Genomic DNA, 17219 nt, shown 5'->3' on the forward strand with positions numbered 1-17219 from the left:
AAACATCAGATATATGCTATTTTTCACTAAATAGCATATCTTTGAAATTAGCGAATATTATTGTTCATTTGTAAAAACTGTTGGAGCCTTTTCTATATAAGATTCTTAAAGGAATGCACACATGGTGTGTTTTTATTACTAACTACAAGTCAGAAAGTGACTCAAGAGCGGTTTTAAAATAGGATCTTTGTTATATCTTTACTTTGCATATGAATGATTAATAGATTATATTTCGATTGAAAGAATGTGAACAAAAATATTCATCACTTTAAAAGATTTGTATTTAAACTGGTTTTCATTGGTCCATAATATAAGCATAAATAAATTCTGGCATCTGCTTACCTCGGCAATCATATCTGTTATCAGGATTTATACTGCTGAAAGTAATTCAAACATTTAAAAAAAAAAACACGGCAGAGGTGAGAAGGTTCAGATCTATTCTCACAGCATCAGTTTGAAAAGCTGCTCTATCCGATCCAGCAAGCAAATCATCAATGCTTTCATGCATTTTCTGTTTGTTTTTTGTTTTTTTTTAAACTCATTTTAGCAGCGGAGAAGGTCAGTTAGATAAGCACGATGCATGTTTTTACACATAATCAGCAATTTGTTTATTGTTCATATAAATTTTCAAGTGTTTCACAAAGCATAAATGTGATTTGCAAAGTCGAACCTCAATCTATGTAGCATTGTGGTTATAACTAAGATTTTCCCACCCCTTTTAAATGACGACTATATTTTCTGGAACCCCCTCTGCTGGCTCTGAGTCAGTAAGCTCAACATTTTCATTCCTTCTCCTTTTTTTCTCCATCCGATATGAGCGTTGCTGGTCAGAGGAGCAGCCACAGCCCAGACACACAGCTGGCCTGGTGCCCACTATTAGAAAGGGGGAAAGGAATGACTCTAAGGAGCGAGCCCTCATTGAGAAATGACCAAATACGGTCAATTCATGGATACAGAGGCTGAGGCAGGGTTTGGAGAGATAAACTGAGCTGTTGTTGCTGCTGTTCCCCTCGTCTCCTCCAAGCCCTCCGGATGACGGTCACCATTTTAGACAATTCAGATAGAAAATAATTCATGCTGTTTGCATGACAGGTACAATCAGCAAGATAAGGAGCAAATGTCACGTATTAGTGTTTGGCAATTTACAGATGATCTGAAGTGTTACAGACACGTTGTAAATATTTTTTAAAGACCAGTACTGCAGACTATGTGTTTGCTTTATTTAAAGAGGGGGGGAAAGAGATTGATTTTGTTCTGCTACCAGCTTTTAAAACAATTCAGTAAATTTAAAGAGTTGTGAAGTCATTTTAAGCACACAGCGATAACATTTATGCTATCACCCTCAAGGTCGTAGCTCTGCATTTCACACTTGTGGAAAAAAAACTGGTCTCCAAACAACGAATATGTGGAACAAGGTGGCCATCATACAGTGTTGATGAGAACATGGATTGAGCTAAATACTGGTCAATCCTGGAAGGAAACATTTCAGAGGATCCATATGACTTCAGAATAACAACAGTAGCTCATAAAGCCAGTTACAATGGAATGGCTGAGATAAACATGTGTTATAATGGTCTATTCAAAGTCCAGGCCCAAATCCAATTGAGAATGTGTGGGAAGATTTAAAATGTGATATTCAACTATTTTTCCAACAAATCCAACTTAGAATGTGTTCAAACTTTAGTCTCCAGTTCCCCAAAGATACAATGGACTCTCAAACATATTCACTTAGATGTTTGAATATAAAGAAATGGTATGCTTTTCTTCCTTTATGAAAAAAAGTAATTTGACTTATCAATCTAGCACTAATTTGAGTTGCTCTGTCTCCTAATTTCATGTAGCATCAAAGTCTGCTCCTGTTGTGACGGTTTTGCAATATGTGGATTCATGCAGACTAACAAAAAACAGCTCAAATGTATCAAAGACTTAACACAAAATTCATTCATATTTATTTCATACATCAGGCAGACATGATTTGACACAAACATACCAGAATCTTTTTAATAAAGGCATACAGGCTCTGTCAGAGACACATGTGTAAAGAGACGCGTGTGTTTATCTTCAGATAGCTCTGATTTTAGCTCACCACATAGTGTCAAGTTCTGCTTAGGCTGATATTTAGATTAAAGTTTAAACCAGTAAAAGGTTAAGACATGAAGCAGTATTAAAAGAAAGTTAAGTAGGATAACAAAACAGCCAGGCTAGAATGATTCTCTATAAAATATGTCAGACACTATAGGACCATTCACTCTGTCTGATAAATGGCAATACGTAATTATCTCCATTGCAAAAATCCCTCGTTATGTTTCAGGATTTCTCTGGACTGTCTGAGATGTTTAATAAAAAAAATTAAAAAAAATGACACGAAAAATAAAAAGGTGTTCATGATCTTGTTTTGTTTGGTTTGGTTTGGTTTCGGTACTCATATTTGCTGAAGTTTGGTTCTGTGTTTGTTAATTCCCTGATATTTCCACCCAGTTGAACACACCTACAGCTGTGGGTCCTCCACTAATAAATAAGGGGTCAAATTAATGTTCAGTACATCAGTGATAAACTTTTGTTTAAGTAATACATTTATAGTTATTTGAAACTAAACTCATCCCATGCTCCCACCTCACTCAACTTAACTCATATACAGAGGACCAAATAGAGGTTTACACAGCCCTCTTAAAATACGCTGGATTTATTTTTAAGAAAGAGACCATGATGGATCAGTTCAAAATATTTACTACCTTTAATGTGACATGTTACCGTAGGGAGTGCATTTGCTAGACATCTATAAACGTGATCCATATTCTGTCCAAAGTTTGTTTTCATTTTATTTGTAAAGGTTATGTCACAGTAAAAGTGGGAAACAATATGAAATGATTTCTCATTGTTTTCTTATTTTACAATTTTAACAAGGCTGTGTAAACCTGTGATATCCACTGCACACACCAACATGTTATATGATCAGTTTCATATTATATAGTGCAAAAAAAAAGCATCAATATGAACTGAAGAGGCAACATTTCATGGCACTCTCTGAAGAGACCTGCATCACTTGTTCTCCATAGAGTCCCTTTGGTCCAGTGTTTGAGGGGAGAAATCTCAAAGAGGGCAAAAATGCTCACATTTCCCCCTCCTTCCTGATGCACTGTTCCTCATCAAGGACGTTTATCTCCTCTGGTGAGATGTGTGTTCTCCCTTTCTTTATGTCCGCTGAATTTTCCGTCAGGAAGTGTTACTGCAGCCATTTTGGTACTGGCACCTGTGGGGAGAATAAGATGTGAGTCTATCTGATTGAGCTGATCTATCTATAAATACGTCATACTGCTCCTACCTTCTTTAGCTGCTTGATGTTGCTTCCTCTGATCGAGGCTAGCAGTTGGTCCCTTGAGTTCTTGCCACCAGAGGAGCGGTCTCCATCCATCATGGGAGGTGGAGGAGGAGGCGGTCCACCACCTGGAGGAGGAGGAGGTGGTGGAGGAGCAGAACCTCCAGCTCGTTTTTTCAGAGTCAGCTTAGGGGAAGGCATGGGCGAAGGAATCGGAGAGGGTTTTGGGGAAGACTTTGGCGAACTCTTCAAAGACCCTCCACCTCCTGTTTTGGGTACCTCTAGGGTCCCTTTTTTCTCACCGTTGGCCTGGGCCTGCTTCTGCTCCTGCAGGCGCCTCTGTCTCTGTCTGTCCATGTTGCGACTCAGGATGTTGGTGGTGGTCATCCTCGGCCCCGCCAACTCAAAGTGGTAGCCCAGTTTGAGCAGTGTGGTGTTGTCCTTCAGGATCTTGATCATCTCCATCTCAGTCTTCCCGCCACATATGTGGCGCTGGTTCTGAAATCGAAGCTCCGTCAGCGTGGCGTTGTACTGCAGTGACTGGATCAGAGATAGGATGCCCTTGCCGGTGAGATGGTTGGAGTCCAGGTTGATGCTGGTGATGGCCTTGTTGCTACGCAGCATGGCGGCGATGGCGTAAGCCACGTGGTCGTCTGCTCGACAGTTGGCCAACGCAAACGTCTTCACGTGGGTGTTGCTGTGCAAGCCCTGTGCAAACTCAATGAGTGTTTTTGCCTTGATGACCTCTGAGTTGTTGACGTTGAGTTCAGTGAGGGAGGGGTCGTTGCTGCAGACTTGCTCCATCAGCTCATCGAACATGCTTGAGTCTTCATCTTCCTCTTCCTCTTGCTTGGTCTTGCTGCTTGGGCTGTTTTTGGCCACACAGTTTTCAAGTTTTGGTTTTTCCTCTGCGTTAATAAGTCTTTCTGTAGTGTCATCTTTTTCTTTTTTCTCCTCGGCTTTCATATCAGTGCTGATCTTTCTGTATTTCTCTTTCACGTGGTCACTGTGGTTAACCAGCTCTTCCCTGTCTGTTCTGATTTCTGCCTTGTTCTGTTTCACCTGCTCCTCAGATTTGTCGGCTAGCTTGTTGGCTTCAGGCTTGTTTTTGTCTTCTGCTGTTTTAGACTCTTGGGGTTGGCTCTCGGGTGCTTTGGCCTGTTTCTCAACCATTTTGGAGACAAGCCCCTGTGTCCGGATGTTCTCAGATTTTCGTTCCCTTTCCTTTCCCGCTTCCTTCTCGCTCTTTTCACGCAGCCTTGAGATGATGTCTTTGGTTTTACTATCATCTCTTTTCCTGCAATCCTCTCTCTTTTCCTTCTCTTTGTTCTCATCTTTTTTTTCTTGTAATTTGGAGATCATCTCCTTGGTCTTGCTTCCTGTGCTTTCTCTGTTTTCCCTCCTGTCTTTTGACCTGTAATCCTCACATTTCTCTTTCTCATTCAGATCCTCCTTTGCATCACTTTCGACCTTCCTGCTGTATCTATTCGAACGCCAGCTTTGCTCTTCCTTCACACTTTCAGATCCTTTGCTGTTTCTGTCCTCCATCTTGGCATCTCTGTCAGTCGTCACACTAGACTGTCTTCGTACTCCTACTTTCGTATCATCGTCGCCCTCCTGGCTGAGGCCCATCTTCCTCAGGTATTCCTGCTTCCGACTCTCTTTCTTTGGTTCCCCCTGCAGAAGTATGAACAGAGAGTGCAAAGGAAATAATTCCATAAATATGTCACTGATTTAGAGTTTGAGGTTGCATTTGCAGTTCCTAGTAAATTAATTTAAACAAATAAAAGTCTGGAACAAGTAGCATGAATATGCATTGAGCCAATACTTTTTGAAGAACGTATCAGGTTTTCTTATAGAACTGTTTTGTATTTAGCTCCTATCATCTTCCTTGCAGAAGGAAAGAACACTCATAACATAATGCTAACGCCACCTTTTGTCACCATGGTGACGGTGTGTTCAGGTTTCTGTATCTTGTCAGTTTTTCTCCACACACGGTATGGCAGAAAGTTAAATTATGGTCTAATCCAGATGGACCTCTTCTGATTTCCTGCATTTACCCCTGAGATCTGGGTAAATGCAAACAGGATTTCTTAAACCGTCCTTCAAACAGTAACTTTGTCACATAAAGTAGAATTATTATTATTATTAATAGAATAGTGTGTCTCTGCAGTCAGAGTTACTGCCAGCCTCTTGGCTGCTTCTCAGGTCATGGCCTGAGCGTCAGTTTAAGTGGATGTTGATATCTTTGCAACTTTACAGTTTTTGCCCATTTTTCTTTTCCATTTCACAACTTTTCTTGACAGATATGTCCCTTATTCTTAATGATGATGTTTGGTGATGTTTGTTCTTCGAGAAACCTTTGAGACCTTCAGAGAACACATGAATTTATACAATTATTTGACACAAATTGGCACCACTTATCAATTAGGTCATGTCTTAAGATTGAAGTGGAATTAGCTTAGGGGTATCAGAGTATGGAGAAACAATAGCTCAAGCATGGGACATTTTATCATGTTATCTAAAAAAATATAAAGAACTTGAGACCTACAGTACAACTAATACAGGATAGTCTACAAGTCAGGTGGGGAACACACAACGTACATTTGGAAGGAAATGCTCTGCTTCACCTGCTCTTCCAATTTCTCGACTCCTCACATAAAGTACCTAGATGTAAAACAATGTATGTAGAGTAAGGATGCACTGATTGCAGTTTTCTGGCCGATCACCAATTATCGATCTATAAAAAGCCTAAACCTGCCGAATCATTGGCTGATACTAATTTTGAAATGTTGCTAAATGTAGCAAGAAAGTCACTGAATTGGTAGCAGTGAGGTGACTATTGTTAACTGCAAATGTGCAGACATGACCTGGTTGGTGGGTTTGTCTGTCAACCCTCTCTCAAGGGAGAGCAAAAGAGGACAATGGTTGATTTTTAGACCTTTGCCAAGGAAGATAAGATCGGTGGATAAGACAGGCTTCACATGTAAGTATCGGCCGATCACCAATCTCCCAAAATGAAGGAAATCAAGTCTGATTTATTGATGCACCACTAATTTGGAGGTAACCTCACCCTGCATATTGAAGCATGGTGGTGGCAGCGTCACTTTTCTCAACTGGGTCAGAGAATCTGATAAGAGTTGTTGGGAAGATGGATGATGATGGTAAATACACAGGAAAAATGGAAGAAACTGAGGATTTGAAACTGGGGATTTTCCTTTCAATGACCCTAAACATAAAACCAGTGGTTTATCACAATTATGCACCACCTTGTGTTGATTCTTCACATACAATCCCAATAAAAACTCTGAAGTATTTGGTTGAAATGCAACAAAATGCAAAAAGGTTCATGGAGTATACATTTGTCAGGCACTGTTTCCCACTCAGTGCACACACTTTGCGAGATGGTCAGTTGTGGATCGCTTTTAAAGCTGCTCTCCATCCACACACTCCTTCAAACCCATGGGGATGTGTTTCAACTCAGCAAAAGAACAGGGAAGCAATTTTTTTACAGTGCAGGAACATGTTTGAAGCGAGTAGCTTGCTAAGTGTTTGATTTGTGAGCCTCCAACTGCTTTGCTGTGTGCGGCCGCGGCCCTGGCAGACGTGTCCTTAAAAGGCAGCGAGCGTAGGAGGAATCAAGCGAGGAATTCCATCAGACTGGGATTAGGAAGCTCCACAGTGTCACAGACTGGAGAGCTTCTTCTCTAAATACACAGACTGACAGTAATGCTGCTCCTCAACCTTCTGTAGCTGTCAGCAAAAGTACTTTCTCAGGGTCTGCTCTTTTGGTCATGGTTATGATAAAGGAGCACGGTGTGGATGCAAACGAGCCTCAGAGGAGGAAACAGTTTTTCCTGGCACACAGGTCACCTTGGGGAGATCACTATTTTTGAGTTGATGGACTCAGGACACACAAGGCCCAGCTGCCTCAAGATTAGTGACCACTGGAGCACCATCTTACTGTAAACATTGCTTAAATGAAACCAATCTACCTTGAAATTTAAATCTAAATTCACGTTGGAGCATTTGAAAGTTTTCACTTCCCTCCTACCTCAAATGACTGCTCTCTCTGACCGAGCCTCCCTCTGGGGTCGCTTCGTCTCGCCGAGTCCTGGACGTTATTGCTCAGAGCTGGGTGGCTTTCCCCCTGGGTGACGATGATCTTCCCGTCTTCTGGTCTGATGTCTGGAACACTCATCAGGTCCTTGTCCAGCTCCTCCATCTCCTCAGGGGAGAGAGTGGACAGCAGGTTGTCCAGATCTGGGTCCTCACTGACCTGCCGACCTGTCCGGGTCAGTCCCCTCACTTTTCGCCTGGACATCTTTGGGCTGGAGTTCTCCAGAATAAGTTAATGCACCAGAGGGTAAATCCTTTTATCTTCAGTCAGGATGGTGCTCTTCTACTATATCCCAATGTGTCCTGCTGGATCCTGATTACCAAAAAGCCAGCAAAGGCATCAATCCTGCACTCACAGTGCTGCAGTGAGGGGTACCAGTGATGGACTGCAAGAGGCTCCCATCATCAATGCAGACTGTGAGGCTGGGACATTCTTCGAAATCCAGTTAAAGTGCATGTCCATATTTAGTTCAGGGTACACTCTCCTTTAAAGGTAATGGGAAGGGCTGGAGTTTACAGAGCAGACTCTCAGACTTCCTATTACACACTTTCTGTTTACACAGCAGAACAGTCACTGTTTATTTAAGTTGATTTTAACATTAATTTCATAGTTTCATTTGGTCCATTTTTCTAAAACCGATACTGGATGTGTATGTATGTAATGTAATGCATGTTTTTATTCCAGCAACATCAAGCTTTAGGATTGGTTCTCAACCTTTTAACTTTATTGACTTTATTTTAACTTTATTCCCAAAAATTAAACTGAGCATACGCTTTTCAGCGACTTCTGTCCATAAACTGGCATTAAAACAATTAAAATTGTATTCAAAATCAAGGGGCGCCTGAGTTTTAAAGCAGGTGTGTATTTATAGGAGTTATATGCTCAGAATTGACCATCTTGTTTGACTGGAGGGCAACATGGACACCTACTGGCCAATCGTGTGTCATTACACAATAATCCTGTTTTCAGGTCTCGTATAAAAGCAAGTTCAGCCAACAAAATGCCACAACACACTGTCATGTTTTACAATCCAAAGTTAAAGTTTTTATTAATAGAAATAATTTCTTTTCATTTCATTTATGTTACAGTGTCATACTGTCCATACCATGGCAAGAGACAAATGCCATAGACATGTCATTTCTCCATCTACATATCAGTTTCATTAAAACACACTCATGGAGTTGGTTTAGAAGCAGAAACAAACATTAACATTATTGAGCAAAACTTTTATTAAACCACTTATGAAAGGAACAGAGAAAATCCCAGTGTTCTCAAGTTTCAACAAATCTGTACAGTTGGACACAGGAGTTGGTAATTCACACTAAAAAGAGTACCGATGGGTTTTTCTCCAGTTCACAGAGAAGATCAACACTGAGATAAGGTACAGAATAAATCTCAGACGGTCATCTAATTTGATCAGCAGTGTTTTCTAAATGCATTTACTACAAATCTAACTAACTAAATGCAGCCAGGGAGTCATCTGCAGGGGAAACGGGAAGCTCAACGTTAAAAAATCTGAACATAACTAATGAACAGCTTGGCATTTTAGTAAATCTCTTGTTAAATCCAGACGTGAGAAGTCAAATCATTTTAGGAGGAAAAATGTATTTATTAACTCAAAGTATTGCATATCCTTTGCTGTTGATTTAATTAACATGTAATTGCAAGAGATGAGTCGACATCATTGGCCTGTTTTCCTCTCAGCTTTTCATAATTCTGCAAAACAGCTGCAGTAAATGTATCCGTGTCTCAATTATATCTCTGCTTCGTGATAGAAATAAAATTTTAATTGTCATGTGTTACTACTTAGCAGCAGTTAGCCATCATCCTATTTTCAGTTTTGTTGAATTCATCACTACACAATAAAATAGAATATATAGCAAAAAAAAAAAAGAGCCAGTTTTTGTGTGTAAAACCCAACTTTGCATTGAATATTTTTTAGATAATTTCCTAAACTTCTTAAATTTTACTTTCCCTCAGATAATTTCGGGGTCTCATTTGTTTCTATTATTAAAGAGTTTTTAAATAAATCTTCGAATTTGAACTTTGAAAGAATTAAAATATTACAAGCACATGAACAGGATTTCCAAAAATACCAAGATAACCCTTTCAAGTATAAATGCACCAATCAGTCGATCAGATTTCCTTTAATGGACTCTGATTGGAGGTAGTGGATCACATATTCACTAGAACAAAGAACTCCTACCATGTTTGGTCTCCAAATGCGTAAAGGCATGGACGGACATAATCTCACCTCCTTCATTTTATGACGAATTCTAAAGTTCTAATTCTATCAAGAAACCTGCAGTACATCTATTTTCAAATTATGTGTTGTAGTCCTTACAAAACAAGAGGAACCCAATAAAATTTGAAATCGGCAGGTTAGACCTCACAGAAAAGCAGAGATCAGTTCTGCGCAGAAAAAGCCTGATCGATGCATCTCTACTTGGAAGAACTTTATTTTGGCTCTGTAGTCGAGTCCAGATGGAACGGAGTCATTCACAGTAAGAGGTAACCTCAGTAATGACAGACACTCAACAAGAGTCCTCTGTTACAACACTACACTGTTTTAAAACAACTTGTTACAATATTAAACCAAGGAACAGTTTTACAAAATATGTAAAGAATATTCTCTCTTTTTCTTCTTCATGTTTTATTAACGTGAAGTGTAGACTGTTTAAATCAAGCAGTAGAACTCCCGTAACTACATAGTTTACAGGAAATTAAAAATGCAACATTTGCAGTTTTCTTGCCTGGCAGTGTGTCTAATATTAAAGTTTATTTTAAACCATTAAAAAAAAAACAGCTGAGGAGGAAAGCTAATCCTAACCGAGGAAGCACAATGATGCTAAGATGGCGTCACTTATAACATGTCCAGAAATATTTGCACGACTCGTATATCAAAACAGATCAGGTTGAGTTTGAACTAACAGGTGAAATCATTTTTTTTTTTCAAATAAAATTTATAATCAAAACATGCATCTCATTTGCTTTTTTTTTTTTTCTTCAGCCCCAGGTGCAGTGAGACATAAACACAAATGGAAAGATGCTAAACTTCAGGATCTGGATAAAACACTTGTTAAGCAGAATCACAGCAGTTTCTTTAAATTTAACAAACATGAGAAAAGTTACACATTTTTTTCCCTTCAACACTTAAAAGAGTGCATCACAGGTCAGGTTCAACTTTGGTTTTCTGTAAGCCAGAGAGAACTGTCTTCTAGCGACACTTAGAGCAAAACTCAAAATGTCTCGACAGATTCTCCACCTGAATGACGTGTGAAAAAAAAAAAAAAATCACCAAAAGGAAATATGAATTCAGGTTGCGGAACTGAATACGACTTACATTACTACTTTGGAAACGTAGGACGACGCTGCAAACAAACAGTAAACAAAGTAAAGATTAAAGTGCCTCCTTTCCTCCTCCGCATTGAAACCACTCCCTGTTGAGCTGTAGGTTTATTTTAATGGGTGTGTTAGGCTGCCTTCTCCTTTCCAAACAGTCATTTCTCTCAGCTGGGTTTTTGTGTGAAGATGAGCCCGTCAGCGACCAGGATACTGAGGTGGAGAGTAAGGTGGCGGGGCTGAAAAGATAAGAAAATCATACGAGTAAACAGCAAAAACAACACAGCACTTAGTCGACAGTTTTAGTTGTTTTTAGTCTTTGAAGAAAAACGGAAAGGGACTTGAGTCGGGAAGAACGACAGATCAGTCTCAGTAAAAAGGTGAAAGGTCGCCATGTAAGGAAGACAAACCTGAACACAGGTTAGAATCTGAGCCATCAAACAGACAATTTTTAAAGATGAAAACAATTTCATTACATTTTCGAACACAGACTTTTTAACTTGTGAACCCGACACTGCTGCTGAATTAACAGTCGTTACGACTATATGTTGAGGACTTTGTCAATGAAGCTGAGTTCTGGAAAAAACATGCTTAGGGATGTCACAATATATTTTGCTGGCTGATAAATTGTCTCAGCAATTCTAGCAATAAACAATAATATTGTTCTGAGACCATTTTCAAGTAATATATTGATAATGGCATATTATTTGCCCTCTCAAAAATCAATAAACTTAAATTTTATGAAGACACTTAACACTGGAAATGGAAGATATTTTAAATATTCAAAATAAAACAAGTAAAAATAATAAATAAAATAGAAATAAAAAAAACACACACAAAATTATGATATCTCTATAAACAAAATTGCTATTCAATACATGTTAAACATCAGAATGGAAATTACTAAGCTCTTTTTAATTCATCTTTGCTTTTGCGACAGGCTTTAAGACGCTCTGTGAAAATGTCACATATTTAACCCATTTTCAACCAATGTTGAAAATGGACCAGCGCATTGACCAGGGACCCGGCTGTCAAGCACGCAAAAACATTTTCAAAATATTTTTCTCATCAGTGAATGCATCACACCAAATGTTACCAGGCTGCAATGTCAACCACACTTTGTTGCGTGGGTTGTTACTGGCTGAAGAAGACTCAATCTTACTGTTCTTTTGAACAATCAACCCTTCTCTTCACTGGTCAAATTAGATTTGAAAATGTTGGACATCTCAGAGTTACTGATTTACATTCTGAAGAATATTCCCACAGAATCCGATGCTCCTGTTTTGCTAGCCTTGCTTAAGCTAAACAACAGAAAGATTGATCTTTTTTTTTTGCTTGCTAAGCTGAATAAACAAATTGCAAAATGCAGCCTTCAAGAGTTAGAACATTAGATTTCTTTTGCCATTGTCCAAATGCTGGCTCATTAATTTTTGATATAGGATGTTTGGATTGACAAACAATGGTATCTCCACTAAAACAATGAACCAAAAACATTCACATTTTTGAGCACCGTTAATTACACAAAATTTAAAAGCCTTTGATTTAAAAGAACTTAAAAGTTGTGGACAGAAATGTTCGGATGCGTTTTACCTTGGCTGTATGCCGGATCTATTGATTGTGATGGGTAAGGTCCCGGATGCATCATTGGGTAATGAACAGGCATGCCAGGATACTGAGGCGCCATAGGGTAGCCTGCATGTCGGTACTCTGAAGGCCCAAGAGGTTTTCCGAACGCGTCGTGCATAGGCTCCACGGGGTAGCTGGCCATGGGGATGTGTTGGACTGGGGGGCAAAAATGAAAAAAAATAAATAAATAAAAATCCCAGTTATTAAATAAAATTTCCTCACATGGAGGCAAATATTGAAGGTCTTACCATCATATGGTGTCCTGCCTCTCTGCTGCCTCCTCTGGTAGAGGTAACAACAGGAGCACATGAAGCAGCAAACCATGGTGGCAATGATGGCCACGAACAGCAGAATGGACGACGCGATGCCGATTAAAGTGCTGGGACTGAGGAGAAAGGAGGAAAAACAGCAGGGAGCTTAAGTTTCAAAGTGCTCCACTTCTCACTTTGATCACCCAGTCCTCATGATGTTCCTGATCTGCTGCCTGTCTGAGGAGATTAAAGGAGAGATGACAGGCGCCTTCATTCACACACACACACAACCGTCACCTACAACTGCCCCCCCGACTTCACGGATCAGTAAACGACGTAAACCGCCCCGCATTTCATCTCAGCCTCCGACGCTCACTGATCTGATTCCCAGCTGGATGAAAACTGCAGGTTGTGATGGAACGCTTCCAGAAGTGAGCAGGAAAGCTGCTGTGCTGCAGCCGCTCAGGTACACAGCGGATCAATCCGGCGTTACCACAATCCCTCACATGAACGTACAAAAAGGTCTGTCACAATAGTACATTTTACTGTAAGATAAATTGTCCCAGAAGTTATTGCGATAAATGATAATGTCGTTTTGAGATCACTTACAAGTAATGCACTGATAGAGGCGTTATAATGCAAGTTCGCCCTTTCAACGACCAACAAACTGTAAGTTTGTACAGTAACACTACATTGTTTTAAAACAACTTATTACAATGTTAAGTACTGGGACTGGAAGACAGCTTAAATATCCAAAATAAAACACAACAAACAAAAACAATTCAAAATTATTGTTCATAAAATGGATTATGAAGTCTGTAAAAAATTTGCCCATCAAAAGATATTAACCATATTATTTAATTTCCAAATTCTTTGCTTTGGGGGCCAAAATAGTCACCTTGAAAGCACTTTTGGGCTACTACAATGATAAAAACGATATGTATCAAAAATAAAATTTCTTGAAACCGTTTTTTATTTTTATCTCCTCAAAAACAAACTAAACGTATTTTACTGATTTGGGTTCTGATTTCATAACCCAAACCTGCATCTGAGTAAAAGTTGCTTGATGTTTGTGGCTCGATTTACTGCAAAATTAATATGAATGCATGAGTCTTGTTGTTTGAGTCGTTTTCCGCCTAAATTTGTCTCTTTCAGCACAATTTTACTTGTAAAATGTTTCAAGTAAATCTGCAGGCCGCACTTTGTACACCAGTGAACTGAAGAAAAGATACTGCAGCTGTTTAATGTCATTTGTCTAAATACAAATAGGGCTTCAGAGTTAATGGAATAATTTTTTTATTAGTATCACAACTGTCATTGCTTTGCAGATGCTGTTTATTTTCTGCAAACACAAGAAAAAAAAAGGTACATCTTTCAGGGAAGGTCATTTTTGTTAAAACATCAAAACAAAATAAATACCTGCTTCCTTACAGGGAATTACAAAAGTAAAAAAAAAAAAAAAAAGTTCCTGCAAACAACAACAAATAGACCATGGTGTTGACTAAATTATTAATACGTAATTAAATTACAACCCTGCTGCAGCAGGCATCCCCACCTGAACTGGAACAGCATGCAGCGCTTCTGTTCCCTCTCCGTGATCATCTTGAAGGGATCCATGCAGCAGTAGCGCCGGTGGCAGTTGCCACAGCAGGATGAGATGGCAGGACAGTCGAAGCCGTTGTGCCAGGTGCCATTTTTATCCACGTACCACAGACAGTCCTCGTTCCCGCTGACTGCCAAACGACAGCAAACAGCGAGGCAATGAGGCGAAATGACACAACACGCGGTTTGTTCCAATCACAGAGGGGGATCTCCGATGTGCATTTTACAGAATTCATTTTTTATTCAGCCTCTAAAACCAAAAGAAATAAATGTTTTAAACAACAGTCTCTCTTGCTTTTATTAGCAGGAGCTGCAGTGCATTATTCAACACTTTCTCGTTGGCGGGGTCTGAAATCTGACTCAGGCTTAAGTAACTTAAGTTATCTAGAATGCAGCAAACGAAACTGTTTAAAAAATAAATTTCAAAATTGTTCTCCCCTAGAAAGTAGCTGGATTAGGTTTGGTCAGACAAGATAGCAAAGCAATATCATTTAAAGACCAGAAAGGATATTATTGTAGTACAAAAATATGTCTTTTGCATTCCTTGTTCATGCGAGTGATTTTATACTTCTATCAAGTTATGAATAAATAAATAAATAAATAAAGACTGAGATTTTGGCATTTTCCATGGAAAAAAATATCTAAGTATTGAGTATAAATGAATGTATGATTAAATAAAAAACTTTATGTGGCAGTCAATTAATTTATCATGCATTAATTATCAAATTACACTTAAAGCTACATGATTATCTCTAGACTCAACACATTACTTTATCAATAGCGAATGAAAATTGATCCTATAGACCTTTTAAAGACATCAACCAGACATCTCTTAAACAAAATTTAAGGCACAATTCAATCCCAGCATGTCGCAGCAGTCGTAGATCCTCAGTGCTTTATATAGTTACTTTCATGTTACTCAAGTAACGCTGGGAGAAAACGGGAATGTAACGTAAAGCGTCTAAAATCTTAAAATAATGTCATATTCTAGAAATTAAACCAGGAGTTATTGTTTTTCCATGCAGTTCCAACAGCTGTAAGGTCAGAGGTTGAGACACTCATTAACTTGTTTCTTCAACCTGGTGAGACTAAATTTGGACGTTGACCTTTAACTGCTCGCCTCAACAACAACAACAAAAAATTATCCCCTTTGACACACAATTTTAATAAACTAAAATACTGTGGCTGAACTGCATCATGTAGCCTATACAAGGATATTGTAAGTCTGTTTCATACATTATAGGCATGAAACTTAATTAAGGCATTAAAATCTGCTGCAAGTACTACCAATAGAAAGGGAGAAATATTCTGTTTTGAGGTTGTTTACAAGAGGTGCAGCTGAAAGCTGTAGTTGGAGGCTATAGAAATGCACCAATCAGGCCTTTTACACAGCCAATAATTGCTTACATTTTCTTTGAGCTTTGATTTGAACTTTTAATTTGCTTTCTAAAACTACAAAATGCAAACACATCTATAAAAACTTTATTAATTCATTACAAGGGAAAAAGCACATATGGTTATTTGACATCGTCGTAGCTTTGAATCCCTCCAAAAAATACTCCCCAGTGTTATCCTCAATATAATATAATGTAGTTAAACTTAATGGCAATAGGTAAAATATTCCCTACAAATGGTCACACAACCAGTTGTATCAAGTCATTTTCCCGGAAACAATGTGTACACCACCTGAGCAAGCATGAGGGGACAGTAGAAAGAAATGACTGTCTTTTAACAAAACAAGATCAATAGGCTATCTAAAATAACTACCAAATAAAAAAAATGAATCAAAAACAAGTTAGTTGGAAGAATTCCACAATAAAAAGTGGAAGTTTTCTTTTTTGATGCATTTCATGAAACTAAAAGTAAGAAAACAAAAACAGATTTTTACCATCAATAAGTGATTAAATATTTGCTGGATTGGAGCCTCACTACTTAGGAAAGTTTTTTTTTTAAGTCAACTGATATGCATTTCTTACATTCTCCATATGTATATAAAAACAAATTATTTCCAAGAAAATCACTCCAACATGTGAGCATTTTAGCTTTGCATTTTTCTCCCCAAATTAATTCCCACTAACTAAGGTGTTACTATAATTTCAAAATAACATAACGTGAAAACGAGCAGCTAAATATAATTGGCATTTTCAACGGTATTATTGTGCAGTTATATAAGATTATCTCACTAGAAAAGACAATCTGATGTCATACTGAAACTTTTCATTATGATGACTGTCACAAACATTAAAAATATGTCCAATTAAGTCATTGTAGGATAGGCGTTATAAAATAAATCCTGTAAAGACTGGATGAGTCCGTGTTAGTTGTTAGCAGGTAAGCTAGATAACGGCCAGGAGGAGTTACCATTAGCTAACGGTGCGGCCTATACACAAAGCTTATAATCTTACCCGGAGAAGTGCAGGAGACGACGGCGAGCAGCGCCAAAGTCACCGAAATTGGGGACATTTTGCCCATCGGAAAGACCATTTCCATCGTGAAATTGTGTGGAGCTGGGCGGCTTGGTAAGCAGCTACGGAGTTCTTCGGTAGAACCCCACAAAAACAGCCGCGGCTAGCGGTCGGTCTCAGGCATAATCCAAGATGGTTTGGGAGCTCAGCATGTGAGACGGGACGGAGTTGAACGCTGGTGATTTATCCATGTAAACGTCGCATCGCGATGGTGACGCTGTTCCCAGCAGAGCAGTCCGACGTCGGACGATGCCTTCGCGGTCTGCATGAAAAAAAAAGCGCTCAACAAATCACCCTTTATAAGGACATATAATGCGAATAAAACTATAATGTCTCAGAAAAACTTTATAACATATTTACAAATATAACTTTTGTGCAAAGACCGGACCACCCAGGCAATGTATTTAGTAAATAATGTTAAATGGTTACGTGTAGCTTACGACTTCGAGCTATCCTGAACGCATCTTCTCTATTTTCTCACCCCGTCCTCACGGATG

The 17219-nt window shown here is 38.9% G+C and overlaps 2 protein-coding genes across 2 annotated transcripts; both read right to left on the reverse strand.

Moving 5' to 3' along the window:
- Positions 1–1918: 1918 nt before the first annotated feature.
- Positions 1919–7869, reverse strand: lmod1b (leiomodin 1b (smooth muscle)). The gene is made up of 3 exons (XM_007548291.2): positions 7371–7869; positions 3323–4993; positions 1919–3250 (listed from the first exon to the last, which is right to left on the reverse strand). Exons 1-3 carry the CDS (start codon positions 7638–7640, stop codon positions 3224–3226), a joined length of 1968 nt encoding a protein of 655 aa, XP_007548353.1. The 5' UTR covers positions 7641–7869; the 3' UTR covers positions 1919–3223.
- A 2228-nt stretch (positions 7870–10097) lies between these two features.
- On the reverse strand, positions 10098–16969 carry shisa4 (shisa family member 4). The gene is made up of 5 exons (XM_007548303.2): positions 16663–16969; positions 14211–14388; positions 12653–12789; positions 12369–12560; positions 10098–11017 (listed from the first exon to the last, which is right to left on the reverse strand). The coding sequence occupies exons 1-5, from the start codon at positions 16745–16747 to the stop codon at positions 10977–10979; spliced, it is 633 nt and encodes a 210-aa protein (XP_007548365.1). The 5' UTR covers positions 16748–16969; the 3' UTR covers positions 10098–10976.
- Between the last annotated feature and the right edge of the window lie 250 nt (positions 16970–17219).

The sequence above is a fragment of the Poecilia formosa genome, unplaced genomic scaffold, assembly GCF_000485575.1.
Source record: "Poecilia formosa unplaced genomic scaffold, Poecilia_formosa-5.1.2 Scaffold2, whole genome shotgun sequence".
In the NCBI taxonomy this organism is placed as follows: Eukaryota; Metazoa; Chordata; class Actinopteri; order Cyprinodontiformes; family Poeciliidae; genus Poecilia; species Poecilia formosa.

Excerpts from the sequence above, each read along its gene's own strand:
- shisa4 (XM_007548303.2), bottom strand. The coding sequence starts at position 16,747 with ATGGAAATGGTCTTTCCGATGGGCAAAATGTCCCCAATTTCGGTGACT. Across the intron at positions 12,561-12,652 it reads AGGCAGGACACCATATGATG|TCCAACACATCCCCATGGCC; the intron begins GTAAGACCTTCA and ends TTTGCCCCCCAG. Across the intron at positions 11,018-12,368 it reads AGATCCGGCATACAGCCAAG|CCCCGCCACCTTACTCTCCA; the intron begins GTAAAACGCATC and ends TTATCTTTTCAG.
- lmod1b (XM_007548291.2), bottom strand. The coding sequence starts at position 7,640 with ATGTCCAGGCGAAAAGTGAGGGGACTGACCCGGACAGGTCGGCAGGTC. Across the intron at positions 4,994-7,370 it reads AGAGAGAGCAGTCATTTGAG|GGGGAACCAAAGAAAGAGAG; the intron begins GTAGGAGGGAAG and ends ATACTTCTGCAG. Across the intron at positions 3,251-3,322 it reads ACATCAAGCAGCTAAAGAAG|GTGCCAGTACCAAAATGGCT; the intron begins GTAGGAGCAGTA and ends TTCTCCCCACAG.